At 40.2% G+C, this 24,299-nt stretch overlaps 1 protein-coding gene across 3 annotated transcripts in view; it reads right to left on the minus strand.

The window, feature by feature from the left end:
* The window catches only part of ephb2b (eph receptor B2b), a 112,954-nt gene extending 91,216 nt beyond the window's left edge, over positions 1–21,738 (minus strand). For all 3 annotated transcript variants that reach the window (XM_029501270.1, XM_029501269.1, XM_029501271.1), the window contains exon 1: positions 21,577–21,738. In XM_029501270.1, coding sequence (XP_029357130.1) covers positions 21,577–21,631 — 55 coding nt within the window. In that variant the 5' untranslated portion in view covers positions 21,632–21,738. The remainder of the gene's footprint in view (positions 1–21,576) is intronic.
* Positions 21,739–24,299: the final 2,561 nt, after the last annotated feature.

Consider the following 24,299-nt stretch of genomic DNA (forward strand, 5'->3'; position numbering starts at 1 on the left):
ACAGTATGGCATTGAGCCTCAGAGTGAAACTATTAATACCATCCTAACTTCTTTCTTCCCTCCAGAACAGGTTAAAGGTCAGAATCCAAACCAGTGTATGCTACAATTCAGTCCAATTTGATTGGAGTTCTTTGGAGTCACAATTTGTTTTTTAATCTATCAAGTTCAGACTGATACAACATGCTTCTACCACTTTCCTTTGGGCGAGTAAGTGTATGTTTTGTAGGAAGAGAAGTATCTATTTGCTTTTAGAGCCATTTTGTTCCCATGCAATTCAAATGGATACCATCAGTCATTTGATTGTGTCCTTTGAAAAGAATGAGCACATTAAAAGCGGTATATTTTATAAGTCGCTCCCTTCTTTTGGAGATAATCAAATAAGAATGCATTGAGGCACATACCTTTACTGAAGACTGAAGCATAATAATATGTAGGATAGCATATCAATGAATGAATCCTATTTCTTAGGGCGTCAACATAGTTTAGCAGAGAAACTACCGTGTTATTTAAAATACTTGAGTTCTTAGGATTAATGAAACCATTTAGAATCAAGGAGAATTTTTCCTCCGACCCACAGACATAACGTACATAGCTCGTAATGTTTCCTTTGACTGGATACAAAGAGGAACGTAGAAACATCTGTCCCACAGTAAACACTGATCAAATATTCCTGGGTCAGGTCTGAAGGAAAATGCATTAGTTCACTAACTGACAGCTATGAACTCCAAAACATTAAAGTCAGCAGTAAATGACACTAGAAATGTGGTCCTGGAGTTGCTAGAACAAGGCTCTCCATCCTCTTGGCATTAAATTTGATGTATGCTTCTGTCCGTCTCTACACACCAGCAGGTCGGGGAGAACTGTTGTTAACCCAGACAGTACTCGCCTTGACGCTTGCTCCCAACTTTATTCTGCTTGTGTGAGCTAGTCTGTCGAAAAAAGACGAGGAAAATGAATTGCTACATGAACGTTACGTTTCTAATGGGATGCACAAAGTAGAAATGCTTGGAAAACAAAGCATGAAATGCGTAGAAGTTGCCCAGTTTGTTTGGTTTATATTTGTCTGTTTTCATCCCTCTGAACTGAGACATGACATATAGTTGGCAGGTAAACCTTTACTTAAATCCGCTTCACTGCTGCTTAATGCAAGTAGATATTGCAGCCCTTTCAAACTTGGAGAGGAGTGTGAATCCTAAGCAGATAGCCAAGATAATAACAATTCATCATACATAGCTATTGGTCTGAGCTGGACGACGGCCAAAACAGCACTTTCAAGAGAGAAAAGACACCTTTGCCTTTTAAAGCAGCCATAAATCCCTTTGATTGGAGTTAAATGCTTTCATTCTGTGGATACTGGCTATTACACCAGGCAGCGTGTAGAAGAGGGGGAGAGATCATTCAGAAAACAGCAAGCTACTCAACTAATGTTCATTTTAGATGAAGTCAATATTAGACCAAATGTGTAGAACAGTGCGGCAGGTCAGATGTTTTAAAAACCCCTGGAAACATGACTGCGCATATTTTCAATGAGCCGCCGGTATCTTGGGGAAACTGAAGCCCAGAAAAAGCCGTTACCTTTGCTCCCACTGGTTGTTGTGTGGTACTGTATGTTTAGTCCAGTCTACTCACTGCATATTTGACACATACCGGAGAACAGACTAATCCTAACCTTAATCCTCACATAGTACTCTTTGCATCTTCTTTTCAGGGAGGAAAACAGCTTACAGTTGCTGGCAAATGTCAGCGTGTGGCACCATCAGCACCATCCTTGTTCTCACATCTGCTCCCTGCATGGTGCTCAACGAAGAACAAAGGAAGAGACAGAGCATTTTGCAACTGAGGCTCATTTTAGTGTAGGGAAATAGTATTTCTTGGCATGGCCGACTGGGGCTATTTTTAGGACTGGCTCATTGCAGGGCTCTACTTCAGCTTTAACCTGAAATAGGTTTTTGCAAAACCTTGACACTAAGACCCATCAAATCCTTGACTGCAGTGGCATTATTGTCAGAAAAAGGCTGAGAGTCATTAAGGTAACCGCGGCATGTGGTACATAAGCTCTAAGCTCATCCATCAGCTCTGACGGAAGATAATAATTAACTTAACACTACCATTAAACTTTTAATTAGAAACGCTTTCATTGTTAAGAGCAGAAAATGTTCAGTGCAGATCCCAAGACGCACTCGGCCTCATACGACCCCCTCCTCAGGTCGCTGAGAACAGAGTGAGATAATACAGACACTACTGGTCACTTCTACATCAATAAGCATGTTTGGAGGGCCCAAGGCAAGAGCAATGCTGCCTGATATTGATTCATGCTTCAATGTGATACGTAGAAAAGCTTTAGAAAATGAAGTTTAGATAGATATCCTGTTTATCAAGCCAGATCAGCAGCATCACACTCCAAATAATACCTACTTATTTAGTAGTTGGCCTGTGACATTTGTTTAGCAATCAGAGGCGAGTGGAGTCAGAGCTCTGCTTCCCATGGGGTCTCTCTCAGGGTCTGTGTTTATTTCACAATAAACACACAAAATAAAATCAAGGACCATGAATTTATCAGTCGCTACAACCAGGTTGAATGAGCAATTATTCTATAAAAGCATGATTGCCTTCAGTTGTTAAAAAGATAACAGAGCAATCCGCATTCATCTCATTGAGTCATTTTCTGGCTGAATAAAAGTGTGAGTGTTTTAGCAGAGCTGTGATAAAAGGGGGTATAATGACAATAATAAATAAATAAACTGTTAAAGTAGGATTTTAATAGATATTCAGTACCTATGTATGACTGTCCTCTCTTTGTACAGTACAACAAACAGGATGGTTCGACTTGCCCAAGAGCTGCTGGGGAAATAATAGTGAGTTGGTTCCAGGCCAGTTTATTAGCTAGACAGCTGAATGGCTGTTTAGCTGACTTAATGACTTGTTGATTAGCTGGCTGAGACAACAACAGTCTCCTGAGTGCAGCCACTACATTTGATCTTGTCCTTAAACAGCACGCAAATCAGCACAAAGCCACCATCTCCACTCTGACTAGAGAAGGAAAAAAAAATATTAATAAATAAATAAATCCTAGGCCCGTATATGGATGCTGTGGTTTACAGATTCAATCTCTGCAGTAATCTGGACATCTCTCTCAAAGAATCATAAACACGTCAGTCCATGTTTGCATATGTGTTCCAGGAAGAGCATGATGTGAGGCAATGATTAGGCAGAGCCGACCGAATCGGCAGCTGATCTTCTCATAGCTGACATGAAAGCAGCTCTGCACTGGAAAACAAGGGCAAAGTTCCTTACGTTAACCCAAGCAGACGTGTCACTTACTGAATAAATTAAAAAAAAAAGAACAAAAGGAAAAGAGAACAAAGAAAAGAGGAGAAGTTACAGAGCTATATCATCCCTTGTGGTTTCAGTGCTGTTGCCGAGGGATGTTACAATCCTGAATGCTTATCTCCCCCTTGTGCCCCCTCCCCATCTATCTACCTACAGTACCTAGTGTGGTGCAGCAAAAAGAGGAGCATTTAGAAAATATTTCTTGAGGACACAGAGTGCTCAAAGATGGAGCTACAGTCACAGTCCCTTGTCCCCCCTCTGGCCTAGCATGTAGATACCGTACACTTACTTTACTAAGGACATATAAATATTCTAAAATATTCTCCACTGAGGGTGCTGAATCTTTGAACTTGCTCAGCTGTGTAATACATGTAGATAATCCGCTTACGTCTCCAAAGTAATTGTAGGGAGAAGGAGATGATGTGCTGATGATGGGAAAGTGTGATGAACCGACATATAGGGAGCACACACCTCACCCAGCTGAGCCCATCTCCTGATGCTGGCTGCCATTAGGTAAGAAAGGAAACACGCCTAGGGACAGAAAATTACATGCTGACTTTCTGGAGTCTTAATTAGGAGATTAGACACGATTTTCCTTGGTACAATTCTTGTACCAAGCTTCATCATGTCTTTCAAATGCATTGCTCGGACTCCATTCTGCCAAGCCTGGCTTTAATAATCAGCACATTAAAAACTGCTGCTGACAAGGGAAAGGCAGTTGGTTATTGTCAATTCTGAATCTTGCAGTCCAACGAAAATATGTGATTATTGTTTGCATTGAGTCCCTCAGCGGTCCCAGACCCAAGTCAAGTATATGCAATCTGCTTGAGTCAACCGGCCAGGGAGCTGAAAGGAACTAATGACTCATACTCTACTGATAGATGTGCTCTGTGTGTGTCTTAAGTTGGATGGGGGGTGGGGGAACATTTAAGTAGTACCCCCTGACAATCACTGGATAGATGGAACTGAGAGGGAGGATAACAGGAGGCGTGTCACACCAGGTTAATTTTCTCAGGAACAAGCGTGTTTACTGCTGGCTATCGACATACTGAAGCATATGCAGAGAGAGCCTCTGTGCAGATGGCCTGCACTGAAAATCACATTCGACTCTTACTCAGCCGTGTAAACTCCGGTTGGCATTAGGTATGGGGCTGTAAAGCCACACACAAGTGGGGGACAGAAATGTGAAACAGAATCACTGCTTAAAAACAACAACAAAGACAACAAAAAAGCTGCAGTAACTTTATGCTGGCCTGGTAATCCTGTTTTTGGTATGAATGCAGAAATGACTATGACCCAAAGCAATACTTCAAAGCACAGAATGATGAAATGGGATCAATCTCAGATGATATAAATTTATGTTGAAATATATATTTGTATGTTTCTGTGTTTTAAATTATTGCTTTGAAAAAGAGCAACCAGCCCAAAGCTAACTGAGTAATGAGCCCTGATTTTGATTGGTTTATAATTCCGTTAAATAAAGTACAGGAGGGAGGAATAAACACAGAGTGCCAGCGACGACAGCAACTTCAAGTGAATCAGTCAATCAGTATACAGGAGATGAAAAGTGAGGGAGCAGAAGATGGGAAAAAAATACATCAGGGGAGGGGGGCTATTTTCTGTCTGAATGCTGATCACAACATTCGAGCTGTGTGTATGTAGAATACCACGAATGGCAGAAAGTCGCTTTTTTTACTGCACCCCCTCCTGCGTGATAAGAGTCTGGCTGACAAGAGAAAGATAATGTCAGAGAAAATAAAAAATAGCCTGAGCTGCAATAGAATGAGATCAACTGTTTGCTATGAGTGATTCGGTTTCAAAGGATAAAAACCAAGCCAGAGTTTACAGCCCACGCAAAGACAAACGCTCAATATACTGCTTGGAAAATGTAAGATAATTATTGAAATTGAAAGCAGCACAAATAGAAAAGCTGGTAATTCAAAAAGGGATGCTGTATGTAGCTGAGATTGAATGAATGAACTCTCACTGACTATTCATCCACTTCACAAGAAGCTTGTTGGCTGAATCAAACGGCCCCAATAAGACGTCTGCCAACGGGCTGACTCTCATTTAAAACTGATTAGAAGGCAAAAAAAATGAAAAATAAAATAAAAAAAAAAAATCCACAAACAAACAAAAAAAAAAAAAAGAAGGGAAAGAAAACAGTGAGGACCAAAAAAAAAAAAAATAAAAAAACTGTTTTAATTGCACCTTGATGATTAGGGCTCAATGCAAAACGTGATTAATACCAGCGACACTCTTTTAGTGTTTAATCATCATTTGCTTTTCCCACCTACTGTGCATGATGTCTGAGAAGATTCTGCTGACATTTTTGAGTGGGGTGCTTCAAGGCCATTGACAACTATGAATTTTATAGTCTACATACAGTGTTCCTTTGTTCCAAAAAGACAGCCAGTGGTGTTTTAAACACACATCATGTAACTACACTTATTTTTGCATTACACTTGCCGAGACCTGTGATTGCCTTTGCGTAAATTCACTTTATTATTCTCCTTCCTACCACCACAAAACTCTGTACTTTCATACTTCAGGTATCCTGCGCTCTCTTGCTCTCTCAAGTGCACTTGTTATATATATTTAGCCAGGATGTAAAGGGGTAATTCCCCCAATAGACATCCATGACGGCGCCAGCTATAGTTGCTGGGAAATATGTGATGCAGCTGCAAAGACTCAGTATAATGGGTGTCTGTTCACTAAACCCAACAACACTTTGCTTTTGACACAACCTTGCACCTTTTCCAGGCTGCATCCCAAAGGAGCAATTGACTGTGCCAGAGATGTTGAGTACCTCCACCACCCACACACCCACCTATTCTACAGTTCCCCATCATCTCCCACATTCACAGGCCTGAACTCAAACAAGTTAGTGGTTAACACACTACGAGAAAAACTGGCCGGGTTTAATAAACAAAGAGACCTTTTTCTTCCTTATTCCCAATGAGATGCCCTTGAGCAAGACACGGGTCCCCCAAATGCTCAAGAAGGTGCAGCACAGCTCCACCGGTTCAAGTTCCTAGTAAGAAACCTTGAAGTAATTTAACACTTGCACAATGCATAAAGTCTTCACATCAAATGTGATTTTAGTTGGAGCTGAGTGCCAATCTGGGCTGTGGCTACAGTGAACGAGAGAGATAGAGCAGGGGAGGAAGGTCGGGACTACACCGGGACTATAGCCAGGCGCAGAGGAATGGGGCTTGGGAGGGATGTGGTTTTAACAGGCCTGAGGCCAACTGAAGCTGGAGAAACTGCAAAAAATATTTTAGTTATTTATCCATGTCTTTAGCATGTTTTAGTGAAATCATGTGCGTTAATTATTCTTTTCAACACAGTTTTCAATTCAAACTTACTCCTCTTAGGAATTTCCCCTAAAAAACAGAAGCAAGATAATAAGAATCAATTTTGTTTAATAACTTTAGAGTACAGAAACTATAAATAAGGCTTTAATGTAATCCTCTTCTATTATGTCACAGCTGATTTTTCATGAGGAACACTTCATTCTGAATATAAAATGTTTGACATAAACGAACATATGTGGCTCAATAGAAAGTGGTCTTGAGAAAGATGAAAAATAACAAAGAAGTTTTGTGCTGAACAGGGAGACAGACATCTGCAGTTTAGCCTAAGAGTTCCATAAATACGTCATATCACTTAAGTGTGACATTATTCGTCGAGCAGCGTTTGCATCTGTGAGAGTCCCTCTCTTGCCCAATAAGATGTCTTTAAATAAAGACCCGTTTAGCAGATTCAGTTCAATGATAAAGGGCTTCCCCACATGCTATGTCGGCTAGAATGATGGTTTCAGACAGACCATTAAGCACTTCAATTAGACCTGCTGGTTTTCACCCCCTGCTCACGCCATGTGAAACGGACTTAACCCTTCCTCTGTGCAGCTGTACATGGTGTCTGACACACGCTCCAGTGAGGGAAAAAATAAAAAAAAAAACCCAGCACCATTCACTGTACACATCTGGTGCTGCCTGCTTTGACGCCTTACAAAAAGCAGGGGGAAGAAAAAAAAAATAAATAGCACATATGTTTCTTTATGGCCACAAGCACAATCATGTCTCTCCTGACAACCTGCCAAAAGCCTCTTAAATCATTTGGCACCGGTGAAGTCCTAATCCAGAGACAGAGTGACAGGTAATGTATTTCTACGAAGTGGTGTATTTCTATTCAGGCTCTTAGGCTGTTAATGTTTCACATTAGCATGGGGATGACAGGTGGCGGATGGTCAAAGGAAAAATAGTGAGGGTGGAGGTGTTCTGACAGAACCAGCCTGCAGCAGGACAAAGGAGGTAAAGATGGCAGCAAATGTGGTGTTTTGAAATGGGGCATGCTAGGCTGTAAGAGTGAGCTGTTGAGAAGTGCCCTCCAGCTACCTAACATGAGTGTAAGCAACAATGAGTGAGAGTTTAGCACACTTCTTTTGTCAGCTGAAGGATTAGGTGCTCTGAATTGGTAGTCCTTGGTAAATTTTGCCCTTCAACTGAAAGGAAGAAAACCTTGAGCAAGACTGTTTCCTTTTGGCCTGTTCATACTGAATTTGTCACTTCCTGAAATGCCTAAATGACCATTAGTTGATGAATAACTGAAACTAACTGAGCTCATTTTTCAACTGTGGAGGGTCAGTAAATACAATTTATGGCTGATAGTGGCAGGACAAAACTAGTGGAAGCAGACATTTCCTACGTGATGCAGACTGTCAGGGACAAATCTTTAACAACCTAAAGCCAGTATGCAAAACAGTGTCAGAGAATTTTTTCCATGAAAAGGAAGCACATTAGACTTATCTAAGCAGCTCAAAGATCTAGATCTGCACTTACTCAGCTTGTTTAAGTTAGCATAATGACAGCCTCTGACATGAGCTGGATGCTAACAAAACTGGCAGACGACTATCATTACTGTCATCTTAGAAGACTGACGACATGGACACGGAGGTTTGTGTGTGTGTGTGGGGGAATGTGCTCACACTCAGAGTATCCCCGTGTTGTGTGTTCAGCAGCTTATGTGTTTTTATTGAATTTGCTGTATCCGTCCATAATTACGGTCTTTTACAGGGATTCCAAGGCTGTTACATTAAAGCATCTGCTCTGTTATCTGCAATGTGTGTTCATCAGTACCTAAATGGTCTGGCTGCTGACTCATTGTTACTCATTTTAAATTAATTTATGGATTCAAACTAACGAGTGATTGGATCCATCTGTACGGTGGTTAGAGTACACTGAAACATCAAAAACTGCCTATCTAGTGTAGATTGTGGGGCTGTTCATTCAAAGAAAAAAAATGTAACGGAATTTGTTAGGTTGCACCTGTTCAGTTTACAACCAATGCAAATTTCATCATTTTAGGAAATAGTGTTTTCACAACCATGATGCATGGTACATCACTGACATTTTCAGCTTCGCAAATATGGTATTTCTTGTCATGTTTTCACTGGTTTGCATGTGCAGGGAACAATGGGTTTCATTTTTGAAAGCCAATAATTATAAAATGTTTGGTTCACTGATAGCTTGTAGTTGTAATCTTTAACAGCCAAAGCAGCTCCAGCCTCTGCTGTGAAGCGTTATCTCAGCCAATTTCAGGAGTTGTGTGAACAGAAATTTTAACTTGGTTTCCAGCAAGTTCAGAAGCCGCCAGGTGCAAAAATTTACACTCAAAGGGAAACTTCAGGCTCCTCAAAAACACCTGCCCAAGGCTTTAAAGCTTACAGGAATAAGATATGTGAAGAGTGGAAAAAGGAAAAAACCCAACCACACATGAACAGCAAAATGAGCAAACTTTTTGTGTGTGTGTGTGTGTGTGTGTCAATATGTACTAATACTATGACAAGACAAACAGGGGTGAAAGAATGACCTGAAATTAGCTGAACGGACATCTTTGCCCTGACCTTGTGTTCACACCTCCTCCCAACTAATCCAACTCCAGGCCTCTGGTTTCCATGTTAATGCCATAATTCCAAAAAAGCCCGACGGCCTGACCCTGCAGGTGTTGAATTTGAAGTGGTGCAGACAGAAGTGTTCATACTTTTGAGAGTGTCTGAGAGAGTGTGAGAGACATGTACAAAAGAACTGGAGACATAAAATGAGCATGCTAATATCTGTGAAAGAGAGATTAGTTGATGCTCATGCCCAAAGATCTGTCCAAAAGGAGAAAAACCACTAAACACTATTATGGCTCTCCATTTCTATTTCTCCAAAATAGGACATATCACTGTAGGCGCTCAAGATGAAAGGGAAATCATTTTTTGCCTAATGTGCTGTTTTACTGGTTCTTGTGCAGGGAAGAAAAGTTAAGTCACATAGTAAAATGACCCAAAGCTTCTTCATTTTGCTCAGTCTGGCAAAATTAGGCAAAATCAAAACAACAATTGCCTTTTTCTTTATGTTAAAGTTGTTCAAGTCAGTGTGCCCAAGGGACTTCTGGAGCAAGGTTTTTCCCGCTAACTGCAGCATGAATAAATTGAGCCACAGAGTGGAGATATTTACATGTGTGTGAGGGTGTTTTGTAGAGTGAGAGGATGTGCGTCAGCAGAGTTCTGGAGAGCAGAGGTCCAAGTCTATCTGTTCCATCACTCAGCGGCATGGCAGGCCACGAGAGCCCAGATACAAACCCCTGCCAGAGCATCACGCAGATGAGGACAGACGGCTAATCCCAAACATGCTATTTCAATAACTCCAACAGGCAGGCCTCTTGACAGCAGCCCCCATCAACTCGCACAGGCGCTACATGTATGTAGTGGGCCTGCCTGACCACTACAAAGTGTCAAACCGTCTCTAAGGGAAAGCAGATTGCAGAGCGCTCAGAAGAGGTGTAATCAAACTGGGGCGGTGCCGCAGGGAGCACAGCATGTGAGTAACTGTACCTGGTTTTGGGGTCCTATCCCTACCGAGGCCACCCATACCACAAATATATGTGTTCACTTATGGTGGTTTATGGCACTTCAGAGGAAAAGCCATGCCAGGGAATGGTATGTTTTTGATATGTATGTTAAATTATGAAACTTGTGTTTTCACACATGTAACAGCTTAAGGTTTTGCTCAGTCATATAGCTATTATGCTGTATAAACCGACAACTGAGTGGAAAAAGAAAAAAAGAGAAAGACTGCTTTACACTTAAACTGTGAAACAAAACCACTAGTTGTGCTTATTTTGGATTAACAGAGCAATAACAAAATAAGCATAATAAGAAAACTAAGCTTCTCAAATGTGTTAATTAGTATAACATATTGATTTTTTTTCTATATTTTCTGGTAATCAAGTGAAAACAGCTGACTGATTCATCAAGACAACAGATGACAGTTTAAATTAATAATTTAAAAGAATCAATATTTGAAGCCCTGCTGTATAATATGTGACGGATCCTGAATTTGTAACCTTGTATGTAACTAATAAGTGATGCACACAGTCCACCATACCCAAGTCAGGGCAGTTTCTATGTTTATGCACAACCTGACTGCTATTTCTGGGTAATAAACTACGTTGAAACACTGACCAAATAAAGGAATACGTCTGTTTAGCTTCCTCAGTAACACAGTTGGAATAACTCAGAATAAAAATAGGTCAGAAACATGATGGATTGCTTGTATGCATGGAAGTGTGAAACACGAGACAATCTGTGCTGCCTTTATTGACGTCCATGCCTACTTGTATTATCTGCAGATGAAAAACCTATTTGGACTGTATGAATAATAATATTCTACATTTTTAACCCTATCATGTGACATTCATTTCATTTAATGGTCTCAGCTGGATTTCTGTATTGATTTCACAGGCACAGCAGGTCTCCTGAGATTCTCTATGGATTTTCCAGCTGCCCTCCCAAATGATCCATTGTGATTTCAGTCCAAAAGGCCCTGCCAGATGAGAGGCATGGAAAACAGTTATCATTTCGCCATCTTCCTATATACCTGGCTCCCGATTCGTACGCCATGTTACCTCATGGCCGTATTGTGATTCCAGACATTGTTTTACTGACCCAAAAGGACGTGTCTCGGTCTTTCTTTGGCAACCGTACATCCGTGGGCATGTGTTTTAGAGATAGTATTTACGGCTAGAAATCTTTAACAAGGTTTGAAATTAGAATTAAATAACAACGGATTGTTAGTTGGAACAAGAAGGGGGAAGGGGTGCAAGATGTTACCGCAGCAGCTCTTACAAGGTGTGAGTGTGGCAAATGCTGTTGATTGCTCCCCACACTGGATCCACTTCCAGACAAGTGATTATGTAAATTCACCTAAGCTTTCTCTGCCAGAATGGTGCATTTATCATCTCCTTTGCCGTACGTGATACGATGACAATGAAGTTTCAATTGATAGGGCTTTATGGACACAATGAGAAGGGACTAATCTTCGCTGAATCTAGGTTATTGATTTCAAAGCTGTACGCTGAGGTAGACTGATGACAGTGACGTAAGATCAGGAGGAAAAAAATGCTGCCTTTCCTCAAAGAAACAATTGTGACTGTTTGAAATCAAACCAGGTAAGGCTGACTGTGTGCTGCACCTGTCATCTCCTTGCATGCAGAAATCCATCAAATGCTTCTGGCTAAAGCACCGCTGATGTGTGCTGGACGCTTCAGGCAGGAGCATATCCTTTCTAATTATTTCATGGAGACGATTTGCTCTGTAAATGCTACTAATAAAATTGGCTTCTTTTTAGGAATCAGTTTGATCTTATTCAATTGATAAGTCGACGCAAGCATTGTATCTATTTTAAAAAGATACAATAGACTTTTGGGGATGTAATTGCTCCATACATTGCACTGTGTACATATATATAAAAAAAATACACCACAGTGCTTGGTGAAGAATATAATTACAGTATCTTCGCCAGTTCCTAGTAGATTTTTCCCCTAAGGTTGAAATTAAATTGCACCCTTGTTGTTGACAATTAGCCAATGTGGCCGTGCAGTCCTCTGTAATTGGACTACAGGCGATTAAGCACTAAGAAGTGTGTTTACTCCGCTGCTGTGATGACCCTTGCCGTTGAGATTTTTCACCTCTGAGCTCTCCATACTGTACTTCCTGTCTTTTACACAGCATGTATGACTTACTGACTCTCTTCTGATATGACCACATATTTAATTTATGTAGTTATTTTAATGAGTTTTTCAAGTTTCACTGTAGGGTTTACAAGGTTTTGATTGAATGTGATTCCTAAATTAATCTGTGAAAACACACAATGAGTTTCAGCTCTGCAAAACCAGACAAGTCGCAGCCAAAGGCCAAATCATTTAATTGCCTTGTGAGAATTCCCTATACTCGAAGCTAATGCAATCACTTGTGAATAGACACCAGCTATCACACTTTAGGACACAAACTCATTCTCTCCCTTTCCATCCCTCCCTCTGCTTTCTAAATGTCATAGTCTTTTTTATATATTGAATTTATTTATAAATTCAATTCATATGTCTTAAAATGGAAAATGTGTGTCTTTCAGCCTCAGTTGTCATTCCTGACATACTTCGAACATCTTTGTTTTACGCAAAAAAAAATGTAATTTTACCTCAAAGGATAGAGTAGTGTACAGTCATAGAATATAAATATAAGATGGCAGCATCTTAAAGTCATTTCTTTGATGATGATGATGAAGTACGAAGTATGAAAACAAACAAAAGGGTTATTGCAAAATCGTCTGTACATACGAACATGAAGATAATCCGAAGACAGGAGCTTGATCTGTTAGAACTGGCTGGGTCACCAACACAAGACAACAATCATCGGTTATAGAAGAGCAGAGCCTGCCTGTGCAGTACACTAATCAGATAAAACACGTCTGCTTACTACCAGCACCTCTGCTGGGGCGCTCTTTTGGTCCGAGTGAAACCAATAGACCTGTTAGGGTCTGACAGCGGGGGACTGGGCTTTTTCTCCAATGTGTGTTAGCTGAGCTGAGATACAGCTAGCCAGCGAGAGCCAGAGGTGGGGAAGGAAAGACAAAGAATGCTAGTGGTTTTTTGCAGTGAGAGATTATGATGCACACCGCACTGAGCACATAACTACTGGCAAAAGCAGAAATCGGCCATTGCAGGCGCAGACTAAGGAGGTTGCTTCCGCTGAGACTGCAGGGGGGGAGGGCTTCCTGCTGTTGATATGTGCCATGGTGGACAGACGGTGTGGGCCAGAGGGAGAGGGAATAGGAGCAGTGGAGACAGAGATGGACCAAAAGGAAAAAAACCAAAACAAAAGACAGATGTCACGTGTGTCCAGAGTCGCTGATAGATGTGATGTGCAGCATGGCGCAAAGGCAATGGTTCAGGTAGAAAAGGCTTCCCTTTGTGATGCAGATGACAACGCAATCAGCCCCGCTTTGTTTCGGCCGATGGGCTCTGCTCCCGGGGACATTGAGAGCCAGACACTAATCCGGTGGGTTTGTGTTCTCCCGGCGCACTCATAAAGGCAGTGTCACAGTACCTGGGGTGTGTGTGGATGGGGCTCTCTGAAATGGGGTCTGACCTCTCTCAGGGTACACTCTCCCTCCTCCTCCTCCTGTCTCTTTCTCTCTCTCTCTCTTTCTCTCTGCGTCCTCGCTCCATGGCTGGCTTCGCTGGGTTGAATATTATAACCGCCATATTGTTAATGTGCATGACTCAACGCTCGTATGAATGATGTGACAGGCACCGGAGTCAGGTTGATCAGTCTATCTTTGATTTCCGAGCAAACTCGGCTGCCATTTTCAGAATTACAATCAACAGATTTGACGCGCTGATAAGACGAAATAATATACACTGTCAAAGACGTAAAGCACACCGAGTACACATAATGGCTGGACCTTCTGTGAAATTAAGCCGACTGCGCGAAGAATTCATCCTGCAAATTAGGCCTAGATGTTGCAGGGTCATTTTGATCGTGAGTACTCACACGTTTCCTGTTATGAATAATATCTGGAAATACATTCCACTGTCCCCTAATGATTTTTACTCCCAACGGGTTGGGATGAATCAGGCTCTTCCTAATAAATATGACTTACCAAGAGACTGCGTATTGCCAATTAACATGTGCTAATTAAGATAGCAGGATATAAGAACATCCTTGATCTAGATTCCTGTGTGAAATATCAGAGGTTACGTGGAGGTAAAGCAGGTTTCTTCCATCACTATGTATACATCCCACCTAGTCTCTGCAAGTGGCAAGAAAATACCATATGCAGCTTCAACATTGAATCAAACTTTATTCCACACAGGTTAAAGTACAAGATCTAATTTAGGAGCAAAGTTTAACTCCCTGAATTAATTCATAGCGTCTGCCTGCTAAGTTGATACTATACATAACAAATACTTTCTGTAATAACGTGGGGAAGAAAAGAGCCACCCTCTCTCCAATACTGACTTAAATCTTTGTCCCTTCTTAAACTGTAGGGATTAGCAGCACTATATTTTGCAGCTGCAACACTGTTATAATAGCCTTAGTCATACTCTTTCACTTTTTGACCACATTGTTTCCACAACAACAGACTGAAACAATTATAGCTCTTCGATCAAAAGACACACCTATCCTTAAAGCACTGCAAGAAAAACAAATCTCGAGACCCATAATTCACCTCATCTTCACAAAATAATGCATCTCTATCATCCAACTTTTGCCCATTGATAGCATCCAGTACCTACAGTAACGTAAGCACCTAATTAAATTAAAATTCTATAGATATAGTAGCATGGTTTGAAATAGATTTTACTCCTTGATATGAACTTTTGCCACAGGGATTAAAAAAACAAAACATGCATTCTACAGAGTGGAAGTTTTAGCAGTTATTTGAAAGTCAGTTCATTGTGGGGTTGATTTTTATTTTATTTTTTTTACCTTTCAGAAATATTCTGAAGTTTAGATGAAATACTGTGAGGTATGAGTTATGAGCACCACATGCCTTGCCTAATATTGAATGAAAGTTGGCAAGTACAGCTTTTTTAGTTTTAATGTCTATTTTCCATGTGCTTAGGACATACTTTTTTTTGTGGGGCCATAATTTCTGTGACCATTCAAACCTGAACTATATCTCACAAATATTCCCACAGTTTCTGTTAGTATGAATTTCTATGGGCTTCTGTAAACTGTAGACTTCTCTGTGTCCGCAGCTTTTAGCCGGCACATATATCTGAAAGCTATGACCTTCTGTAACACGGCCTCTGATAAACACAATACAGCACATGGCATTTAAATACACAACCCTTCACAGCAAAATAATCAGGGTTCAATTAAGACTAAGTGAGCTTTAAATCAAAACCATGCAAGCGTCTAACTAATTAGAGTCGGCTGATACAGAGCATACATCAGGAATTGCACCGGCTGAACTCAGAGCTGTGGTTGTTTTTCTTCTCTTTCCCTGTTCAACTTTTTTTTTTTTTCCTTGTGCCACCTTCTTGAAGGTTAAAATACACGTAGGGAGTCTAATTCATGTCATATTTACTTTTAAAGGAACCAACGCTCTTCCTGCATCATGCTGTATATCACGACACGAAACACCTGTTGGCTAGAAAATATTTTCAATGCCTCATGTAACTGTCATATCTGAACAGCAGGACTCTACCCATTGAATATGATTACACCTTAAACAGGCAGAAATGTACCTTCTCTTTTTAGAAGGAGATGAATGTACAACAAGAGGGGAAAAGTCGCTCTAAATGCAGCAAACATATGGCTTATGAACACGACTGACATGTAGAAGACACTGTATACACCTCTGTAGTATGAAGCTGCCAGGTGCAGTCTGTGGGAGCTGAATATTGGCTTGGCTTCTGAAGTTGTAATTCAGTAGGTCCTATTTTGTTTTTAAAAAGTATGATGTAGTGCTACCCATTGTGGTGGTTAGCTTCAGAACTCCAGTAACTGATCCGTGGACGCTTCGATTCCTTACTGTACAGCCAAGGCTGTGAATGCAAGAAAACATGACTCAAAAATGATACGCGATCTGAGCCCAGAGATCTGTTTGAGTTGTGTGGCAGCAACAACAAAACCAAAGAAATCAAGTGTTGAGTGGATGTGCAGATTTTTCAGGTGAACAATGGGACATTATAAGAATATCCCATTTCAGTTTACTATATCTGCGGTAAACAACATCCACACACACACATCCGATGTCAGTAACTACAGAATTCAAAAGAATCCCCAGAAGATTCCCAGTTTGACTACTCCATTATTATTATTTGATTCTCTTGCTGTGTTAGTATAGTATAATGGCGTTATAAAGAGGAGAGCACATTAAAACTACTAACATGGCCTGCATATTGATTTTGTAACTTTCCTAACCACAATTGAAATTCATAAACTTCAATTCCTTCATCAAAAAATGTTCCACAAACAAAAATGCCACTTTAGCATGACGTCTAAAGGGCAAGTATGTGTGGATTGGAGCAGTCGAAGGCAGGAGAGAATGAAGATCTGGCTTGCTACATTGAACCACAGTCAAACAGCTGAAAGTATGGAAACAGTGTCAAGCGGTCCATCATGTCTTGGACTCAGTCTTTAGGTAAATTAGTTGAGCCAACTGCAGCCAGGAGCAACATGTGCAACTATTTTGCTTTGAGAAGCAGCCAGGACAAAAACCTACAACACCAAAATCCCCCGTGTGAAGGTTTTAACAAATCCGCCTTAAAGGAAACATCCTCCAGTATTTTTCTTCCTGTTTAACTTTTACATAATAAACTGTATATGTGTTACAGTAAATTCCAAACACTTGCAATGTGAGCAAGATCTGAGGTCAGTACTGTACAACAGCAACATGGAAGCTAAGCAGTACCAATGTCAGTAACCTTATGCCGTGCAAAGAGCCCTTAATTTTCACAAGCAAAGCGGTGATACTCCCGCTTTGATCTCACCCTAAAGGTAGCCATAGATGACTCTGAAATGTGACACTCCCCCCCCTCCCTTAAAGTGAAACAACTGGTACCAGCACTAATTGAAATTTTGCATGCAAAGTGACAATGCCTGGGCCCTCAGCAGCATGGATTAGGGCTTGAATAGAGACAGATTCTTTGTGAAAGCCTACTGTGGCGGTTGGCGTGCAGGCCAGCTCCCTGCATCTGCTCATTGGGTGGACTGAGAAAACACTGGATTGTATACGGTCGCTCATTTTACCTTTATTTAATCCCATTTCTGAGCCCGCCTCTGTCTATCTTTTGTTACTCTTCCACAAAACATAATGCTTCCATGTTACACTCACATGTCTATGCCTTACAAAACAATTCCGGTCGAAAACAGCCAACTGATTTGCATATGAAAGCATCTTTTCTGAACTTGGCAGGATTTTATAAAGATTAACAGTCATACGGTGCATTGAACTGTCAGGTCGCCTTAAAAAAAATTGTCTAGAAATGTTTATGCATATAAATATAATGTAAGTTTGTAAATTTCATAAAATATCGAAAAATGTAAAACGTCCATTGGGTCAGTGTTTGCCAGCGTTCAAATAAGCGGGCTCTGGTGTTCAATGGAGCGCTGAAGGAATGCAGTGCATATTGAAATGCAATCAAACCCGCGAGACATTTTTTTTTTTTTTAAGACTCCATACTGTGATCTCATTTTACCCAACTTCACCAACCTCTACTGTGGCTTCTGACCCATTATGTTTCCTTTCAAAGAAACCAGAGAGAGAACACGACGCATCGAAGCGATCTATCATCCTGCTGACCCCAACAACAGCTTACATCTAAGTCTGGAGGAGGGCTGCTAGTGCATCATAGCAACACCAATCATCCCAGAGAACATTTGCTATGTTTGCACAGCACAAACTGTAATACCACAACTTAAGTGGGTTGTGGGCATAACTCTGAATGGCTAAATGAACCATCTAGTAAATTTTATCTTCTCACAATACAGGCCACAGCAATTTTATAGACAGAGATGAATCTGAGAATTTCCACTCAACAAAATTATATGAGCGCTATTGTTAGTAAGGCTGTCATCTGAGCACTGATGACAATGTATGGGCGAACTAATGAAGGGATAAATCCACAGTGTGTTTTCATAGACATGTTTGACATAGCTAAGCTAATTTCCTTGGCAGTAGTACCTCCATTAATTTCAGAAAAAGAGCCTGTCTGTTCCTGTTAACCGAACCAATAAGATGTAGCATCAATGGCAGCTTACATTAACACTAATCAACAATTTAGAGTTGTTTCACATTCCACAGGGTAAATGAAATGCCACTGAATAAAAAGCCACTAATGAATGGATGCCATTTTTACTTGTTTAACATGGCAATCTGAGTAGAGAGAATGGACTCGGTGGAATAATCTAAAAAGAAAGAGATAATGTGCTGAGGGGAAAAGGTCACGGGCCAAAGTCAGATATTAGCATTCAGCCAATTTACAGTATTTCGAATTTTACCAGGTTTGTAGCATTGACACTATGCACAAAATGGTTACTCAGGCACATCCGAGACTTCTTTAAATTTGACCTCTGTTTTAATCCTCTAATCTGCTCCACTATGGCCCCTGCCTCATTCATTGATTATCTGTATAGCAAGTAGCCTTTTCATTTTTTTTATTCTCCAGAAAACAGGTTGAGGAATTCGCAGGAAAGTGTTTGTGATCCCATTATACTGCAAATCGATTTACGTAGATTTTTGTTTTTTCAGTCATAATACATATTATCAGCGTCTGACCACAAAAGTTTGATTCAATGATATATTATTATTCAGTGCACATTTAGTGATAACATTCGTCAATAACGAACTGAAGTATAAAAAGATGTCACTCTCTATTAAAGAAAAGCAACAATAGAAGAAATGTACCATCCCGGCACTAAACGTGTCAAAATGTTCCGCTGAAGGGCTCCTTTCTGATGCATGCTGGGATGTGGGTGGATTTTTTTTTTTTTAAGGATTAGAGCTGCAGTGACCTCTTTTTCAACTCTTCATTTCTCATACGTAAGCCATCCCTGCAACTTCATTGGACAGTCAGCTAGGGTGATTCACAGGGTAAAATGGAGGAGGGCTGTGTTGAGTTGGCGACGGGACTAGCTGATTCCCCGAATCAAAAATTGAAGCAGCACAGGCCCGAAAGGTACTCCAACATGTATCCTGTTAGCTGCGTAACAATTTAACATCAACATAGCATTTTATTTTAGTTTGTTTGTTTGTTTGGGGTATTTTTTTCCCAAGCAACTAGTGTATTTCAGTGCACGGAAATAACGTTTTGAGGAGCAGTGTGAAGTGGTATTTGAGGCACTGTACAGTGTGCTCTCAGTTTACAGATACGCTTCACAGTATATTTTACATGACCGTGGCCATGTTTGAAAAAGAAACAAGCAAAGTGGAATTCTCTGTAGTGTGAATCTGCTGTTATTTTTGGCATTTTTCACATCCTGTGGGTCCCTCACACTTGGACAGAAGGATGAAGATAAAAAACAAAAAATAAACAACCATTATAACAGCTATCATGATATCCGCAATTAACCAAAATGTTATTGAATACTATGTACATGTAGGTATGTATGTATATAGTATGGCAACATCCTCTCGTACATATTTTAACTCACATCACATATTCTTTTACAGTTTCTAAATACAGAGTAATATAAGATTCTTCAATAACATATTTTTTTAAGAACACTATATATTACGTAAGAATAATGTGTTATTTTTATTAATGGGAAAACTAAGGCACTGGATATAATGTTGACCTTTTTAAATATATGCATTATTCTAATGTATGTTAATAAAAGATATGAAGGAATATCATGAAATCTGTGTTATAAATGGTTTTTTGTATTTGTCGGGTGTGGTTTTACTGATAATTTGGAAAATTAAGAAGGAATGGCACAAATGTTAGAGCTGCCATGAGTAATGTAATGCAGCGTGACGTGTTGTAGCCCTTAAAAGACAGATTTTTCTTCACGTCTCATTCTTTCTACATCTTAGACATGTTGAAACCATAAACAGAAACAGTCGGCAGGAGTCTGCACAAATACACATGACATTTTTCAAAGTCTGTGCCGGTCCTGCATGTGCCCTCACAGGTCTTTCAACATTTCTACACAAATTTGAAGTGTTATTGTACACGTAGACTACAAATGGTCTTACTTCAAACATGCAACTAAGTATTTTATTCTTGCGTGTCTTGTTGTTGTTGTTGTTTCAACCTGTGGTTAGATTTGGTTGAGTTTTCCCATCGTTTCTGGACTGGACCACCTGTAATTATGAGGTTTAGTTAAACTGACCAGAGGAAGAAGACATGTTTGTTTTCTGACAGCGTCCCCAAAATAGCCTGAATAAATGTAAGACTGGGCTGACACATTCTTCAATGTGGAAACATCCAGCTCCACAAAAAAATAAAAAATATAAAAAAAAAATAATCACACATCAGTACTATGAAGCACAGGCTGGCTGGCCTCTGCATTAAAGATGCCAAGCGGCAATTATCTTTTATAATCTCCAAATTATCCTGAAAAGACTACACAACCATATCACACTGATATATTCCCTCTAAGTGCCAAATCTTGCAGATAAGGAAACTGTGGCAACAAGTATCGTAAGATCACTGTGCAGTTTCTCTTCAGAAACACAACAGCCCTACTGTAAACACACATCATCCAGATTATATCCACCATCCAACCTGTTTCTCTGGAGCTTTAACACCGCTGCCTGCTGCTGATCCAATCTGCGTCCTCACGGCTGCACAACGAGCGATCAGAGTCCATTTTAAGTTCAACTACACCACATTTATCACGTGTGTGTGTGTGTGTGAACATTCAACCACTGTCGGGATTAAATACAGACTCACAAAAACAAAAACAAACCAACAAATAAAACACGTCCGCGTTCGCGTTATTTCAACATCAACTGTTTTGACAACTGTGACACACCTCCACGCTGGATGCGACCGATCTGGCTGAGATTTAACATTTCCACCTAACCGGCGGTGTGACACAGAAAATAAATAAAATAAAAAAAAAAAAAACAACAACAACACACACACACAAAACACAATAAAACCCGCAAATTAACCCGCAATTAACGCCATTAGCGGGCTCCGTGTACCTGCTGGGCTGAGGGAGCGTGTCTGTGTCCCACCGTCCGCGCTAACTCCGAACACATTCATTTATTTATTTATTTATCAGATTTTTTGATGTATTCCCGTTGTTAAGTTTATTCTTTTTAATTATTATTATTTTATTTATTTATTTGAAAAGTGTGTTTTGTTTTTTTTTTTGTCTGTGTAACTCAGGAGCCGGTTAAACGGGAGGATGCGGCTGCAGCCGTTGGTAAAGGGATGTGGCAAACGTTAGCTTACCTTCAACTGCTATTACGGCCGGTACGGTCCATAATATCCACAGAATATCCATCATCGCTCACTCGGAGGGAACCCAGACATTCAAATAAAATACGTCCCGAGAGCCATTGACAGCGAAGGCAGCGAGGGGACAGGCCGGTCCTTCACCTCCAGCAGAGCGATCCCAGACAGCGGAGAACGAACCAACTCAAATGTGGACCAAGTTTGGGCGAAACCAAGAAAAACACAGACGGAGGGGGGGAGCGCCGGGAGAGAGGAGACTGTGCCGGGCGTCTCAGCGCCACGCAACGTCCCGTCGCGTTTCTAAGAGGCGGGGAGGCTTGATTTGTTAGTCATTTTGGAGACGGGAGGTTTTAAAATAAGGGAATAATCGATGCAGCCGATCCGAAGGGGGACCCCGCATCCCCTCTCGGAGCCACTTCGATTCACCCCGCTGTCAGTCACAGACAGGGGGACCGTCTCTGCCTCACCTAGCGATAATGAAGCGTTTGGGGACCGCGCTGGGCATTTAGGAAAAGATGGGGAGACTTTTTCCAGAGGAAACAGAGACAGTTTCTCTGTCTGTCTGACAATGCTGAAATCTGTCTTCACAGTGAGGCTTCTTCATCCTCTCTCTGGGTCGTGGGGCTCTAACAGGTGATGGACTCAGGAGGAGAGTCAAAGTAAGTTCAACATTTTCTCTTCTGTTTTCCTCCTCATTATTATTATTATTATTATTTTGGCTCGATTGATTTCCATCAGTCACTAAGACCTCAAACTCTTTCAAGCGGTTCATATACTTATTTATTTATTTTCCTGGGAGCATTGATGATCACAATACTAATAATAAGAAGTGTGTGCAAGTGTTTTTGTTTCTCTATTAATTTCATACTGCTTCAATACATTAGTATTATTTTTAAATATCTGTGTTGTTCCAAACAACATTTATATTAGTTCATGGATTGATTGATGGTTGGTATTAGTTTATTTTAATATGATCTACAGCTTTTTGTTTGTTTATTTTTGTTTCTGTTTACTGCTCAGACTCATCAGCAACATCACTTGTAGTAGTGGTAGTAGTAGTAGTGCCTAACGGATGTATACCAATGGATAAAAATAGCATACTATACACAAAACATTCAGTATTGATTTATTCCACAGCTTATACCTTTATAGCTTTTTTAAATATATACATTTATGATTACTTTTTCTCAGATTTTCGCAAGCCTCACAGTGAATCAGTTTTAGAGCTTGAACTGAGTCTCCTGATCTATGGTCCTGATCCCATAAACAGTAGAGCATGAAGCTGTAGTCTGTTTTCCCCAGCTTTCTCAAGACTGCAGGCTATTGTGTCAAGCTACAGGAACTTGCCGAAGTTATGGCACTTTATTTATTTTGTTAGACACTACAGTCTAATTAAAAAAAAAAAAAAGTCTGAAAATATAAGAAGCCATTACCGTTTGAATTAACATAGTTTGAATAGATGTTCAATTTGCATTTAGTCATTTTATGTTCCAAAGGAATTTAGAGACTAAATATGTGGGTGTGTGATTCCAAGACAAAGAACTGAAATGTAAAATTGAAGGGGTAATCAATAAATATTGGCTCCTCTGATTCTTCCTTGTGCAAGAATACGGACACATTTCATTTTTCCTCCAGCTACATGAAAAGTTTCGTGTGAATTTGAGCCATTGAGCAGGAGGTACTTCTTATCTACTCAGATATTCAATTTATTCAGCTTGTTGTGTAAGGCAGACATGCACCACATGGAAGACATCATGTGATTTCATTGTTCTCACTTAGGTAGAAGTGAACAGCAGTCCCTTTCCAATAACAAAGCCAAAGAAGCAAAAACCTGAGTGAAATGTAACTTCCTCCAGAATTCAAAACTTTCCTTCCTGTGCATGAATCATCATAAAACCATAATCAGTTGATGTGATGTTGGCTCAGAGTTCCTTAAGGCTTCAAAATATGTCACGATTAATCTTCCAAATGATTAAACTTGAGCTGTTTCTGCACTGTGGTGAATTTTTTTGGCACGACAGAGTCTGGCAGTACCATTAATGCCATTCATTTTCCAACGATAAATACAATTTCTTTACATAAAATAAATATGCATATGAATAATCATAATACATTCATCTTTTATGAGTTTCCTGCAGTTTTAATGTGATTACTTGCCCTTGCAGCAGGTCCAAGTTGACAGTGTTATTTGGCATGAAATGACACGTGAATTTACTGTGCATCCTGCTAGCCATCGCCATATTTTTGACATTTTTGGACAGCAGCAAAAACCTATTTCCTGTGCCAGAAGCTGGTAGTAAAATTCCAGTATCTTTATAAAAGTTGTTTGAAGAATAAAACAGAGTCTGGTTTTTATATGTTACTCTGACAGGCATGAGGACAGATGCCATAAGGACACACTGAAGCAGCCGCAGAAACGACAGATATGCAAAAGTATTACTGGATTGGTTTACACAAAGAGATGACACACATGGATATACACTTTTTTTTTTTTTTTTTTTTTAAGTGGATGAAAAAATGATATACAGACCAAAACAGACAAAAATGTTGAATAACTTTTTGTTCAAAGTAAGGGACAAACATAAAAAAAAAAAAAAATGGGGTTCAGATGTGCTCAGGATTTACAAGTAAAGATGCATGAGGAGGGATTCCTCATGGATATGAAGTATGGAGTCACTAAAGCTGCCTGAGAAACAAGAATTTACAATAAATTATTTGTC

This window comes from Echeneis naucrates, chromosome 5 (assembly GCF_900963305.1).
Source record: "Echeneis naucrates chromosome 5, fEcheNa1.1, whole genome shotgun sequence".
Classification (NCBI taxonomy): Eukaryota; Metazoa; Chordata; class Actinopteri; order Carangiformes; family Echeneidae; genus Echeneis; species Echeneis naucrates.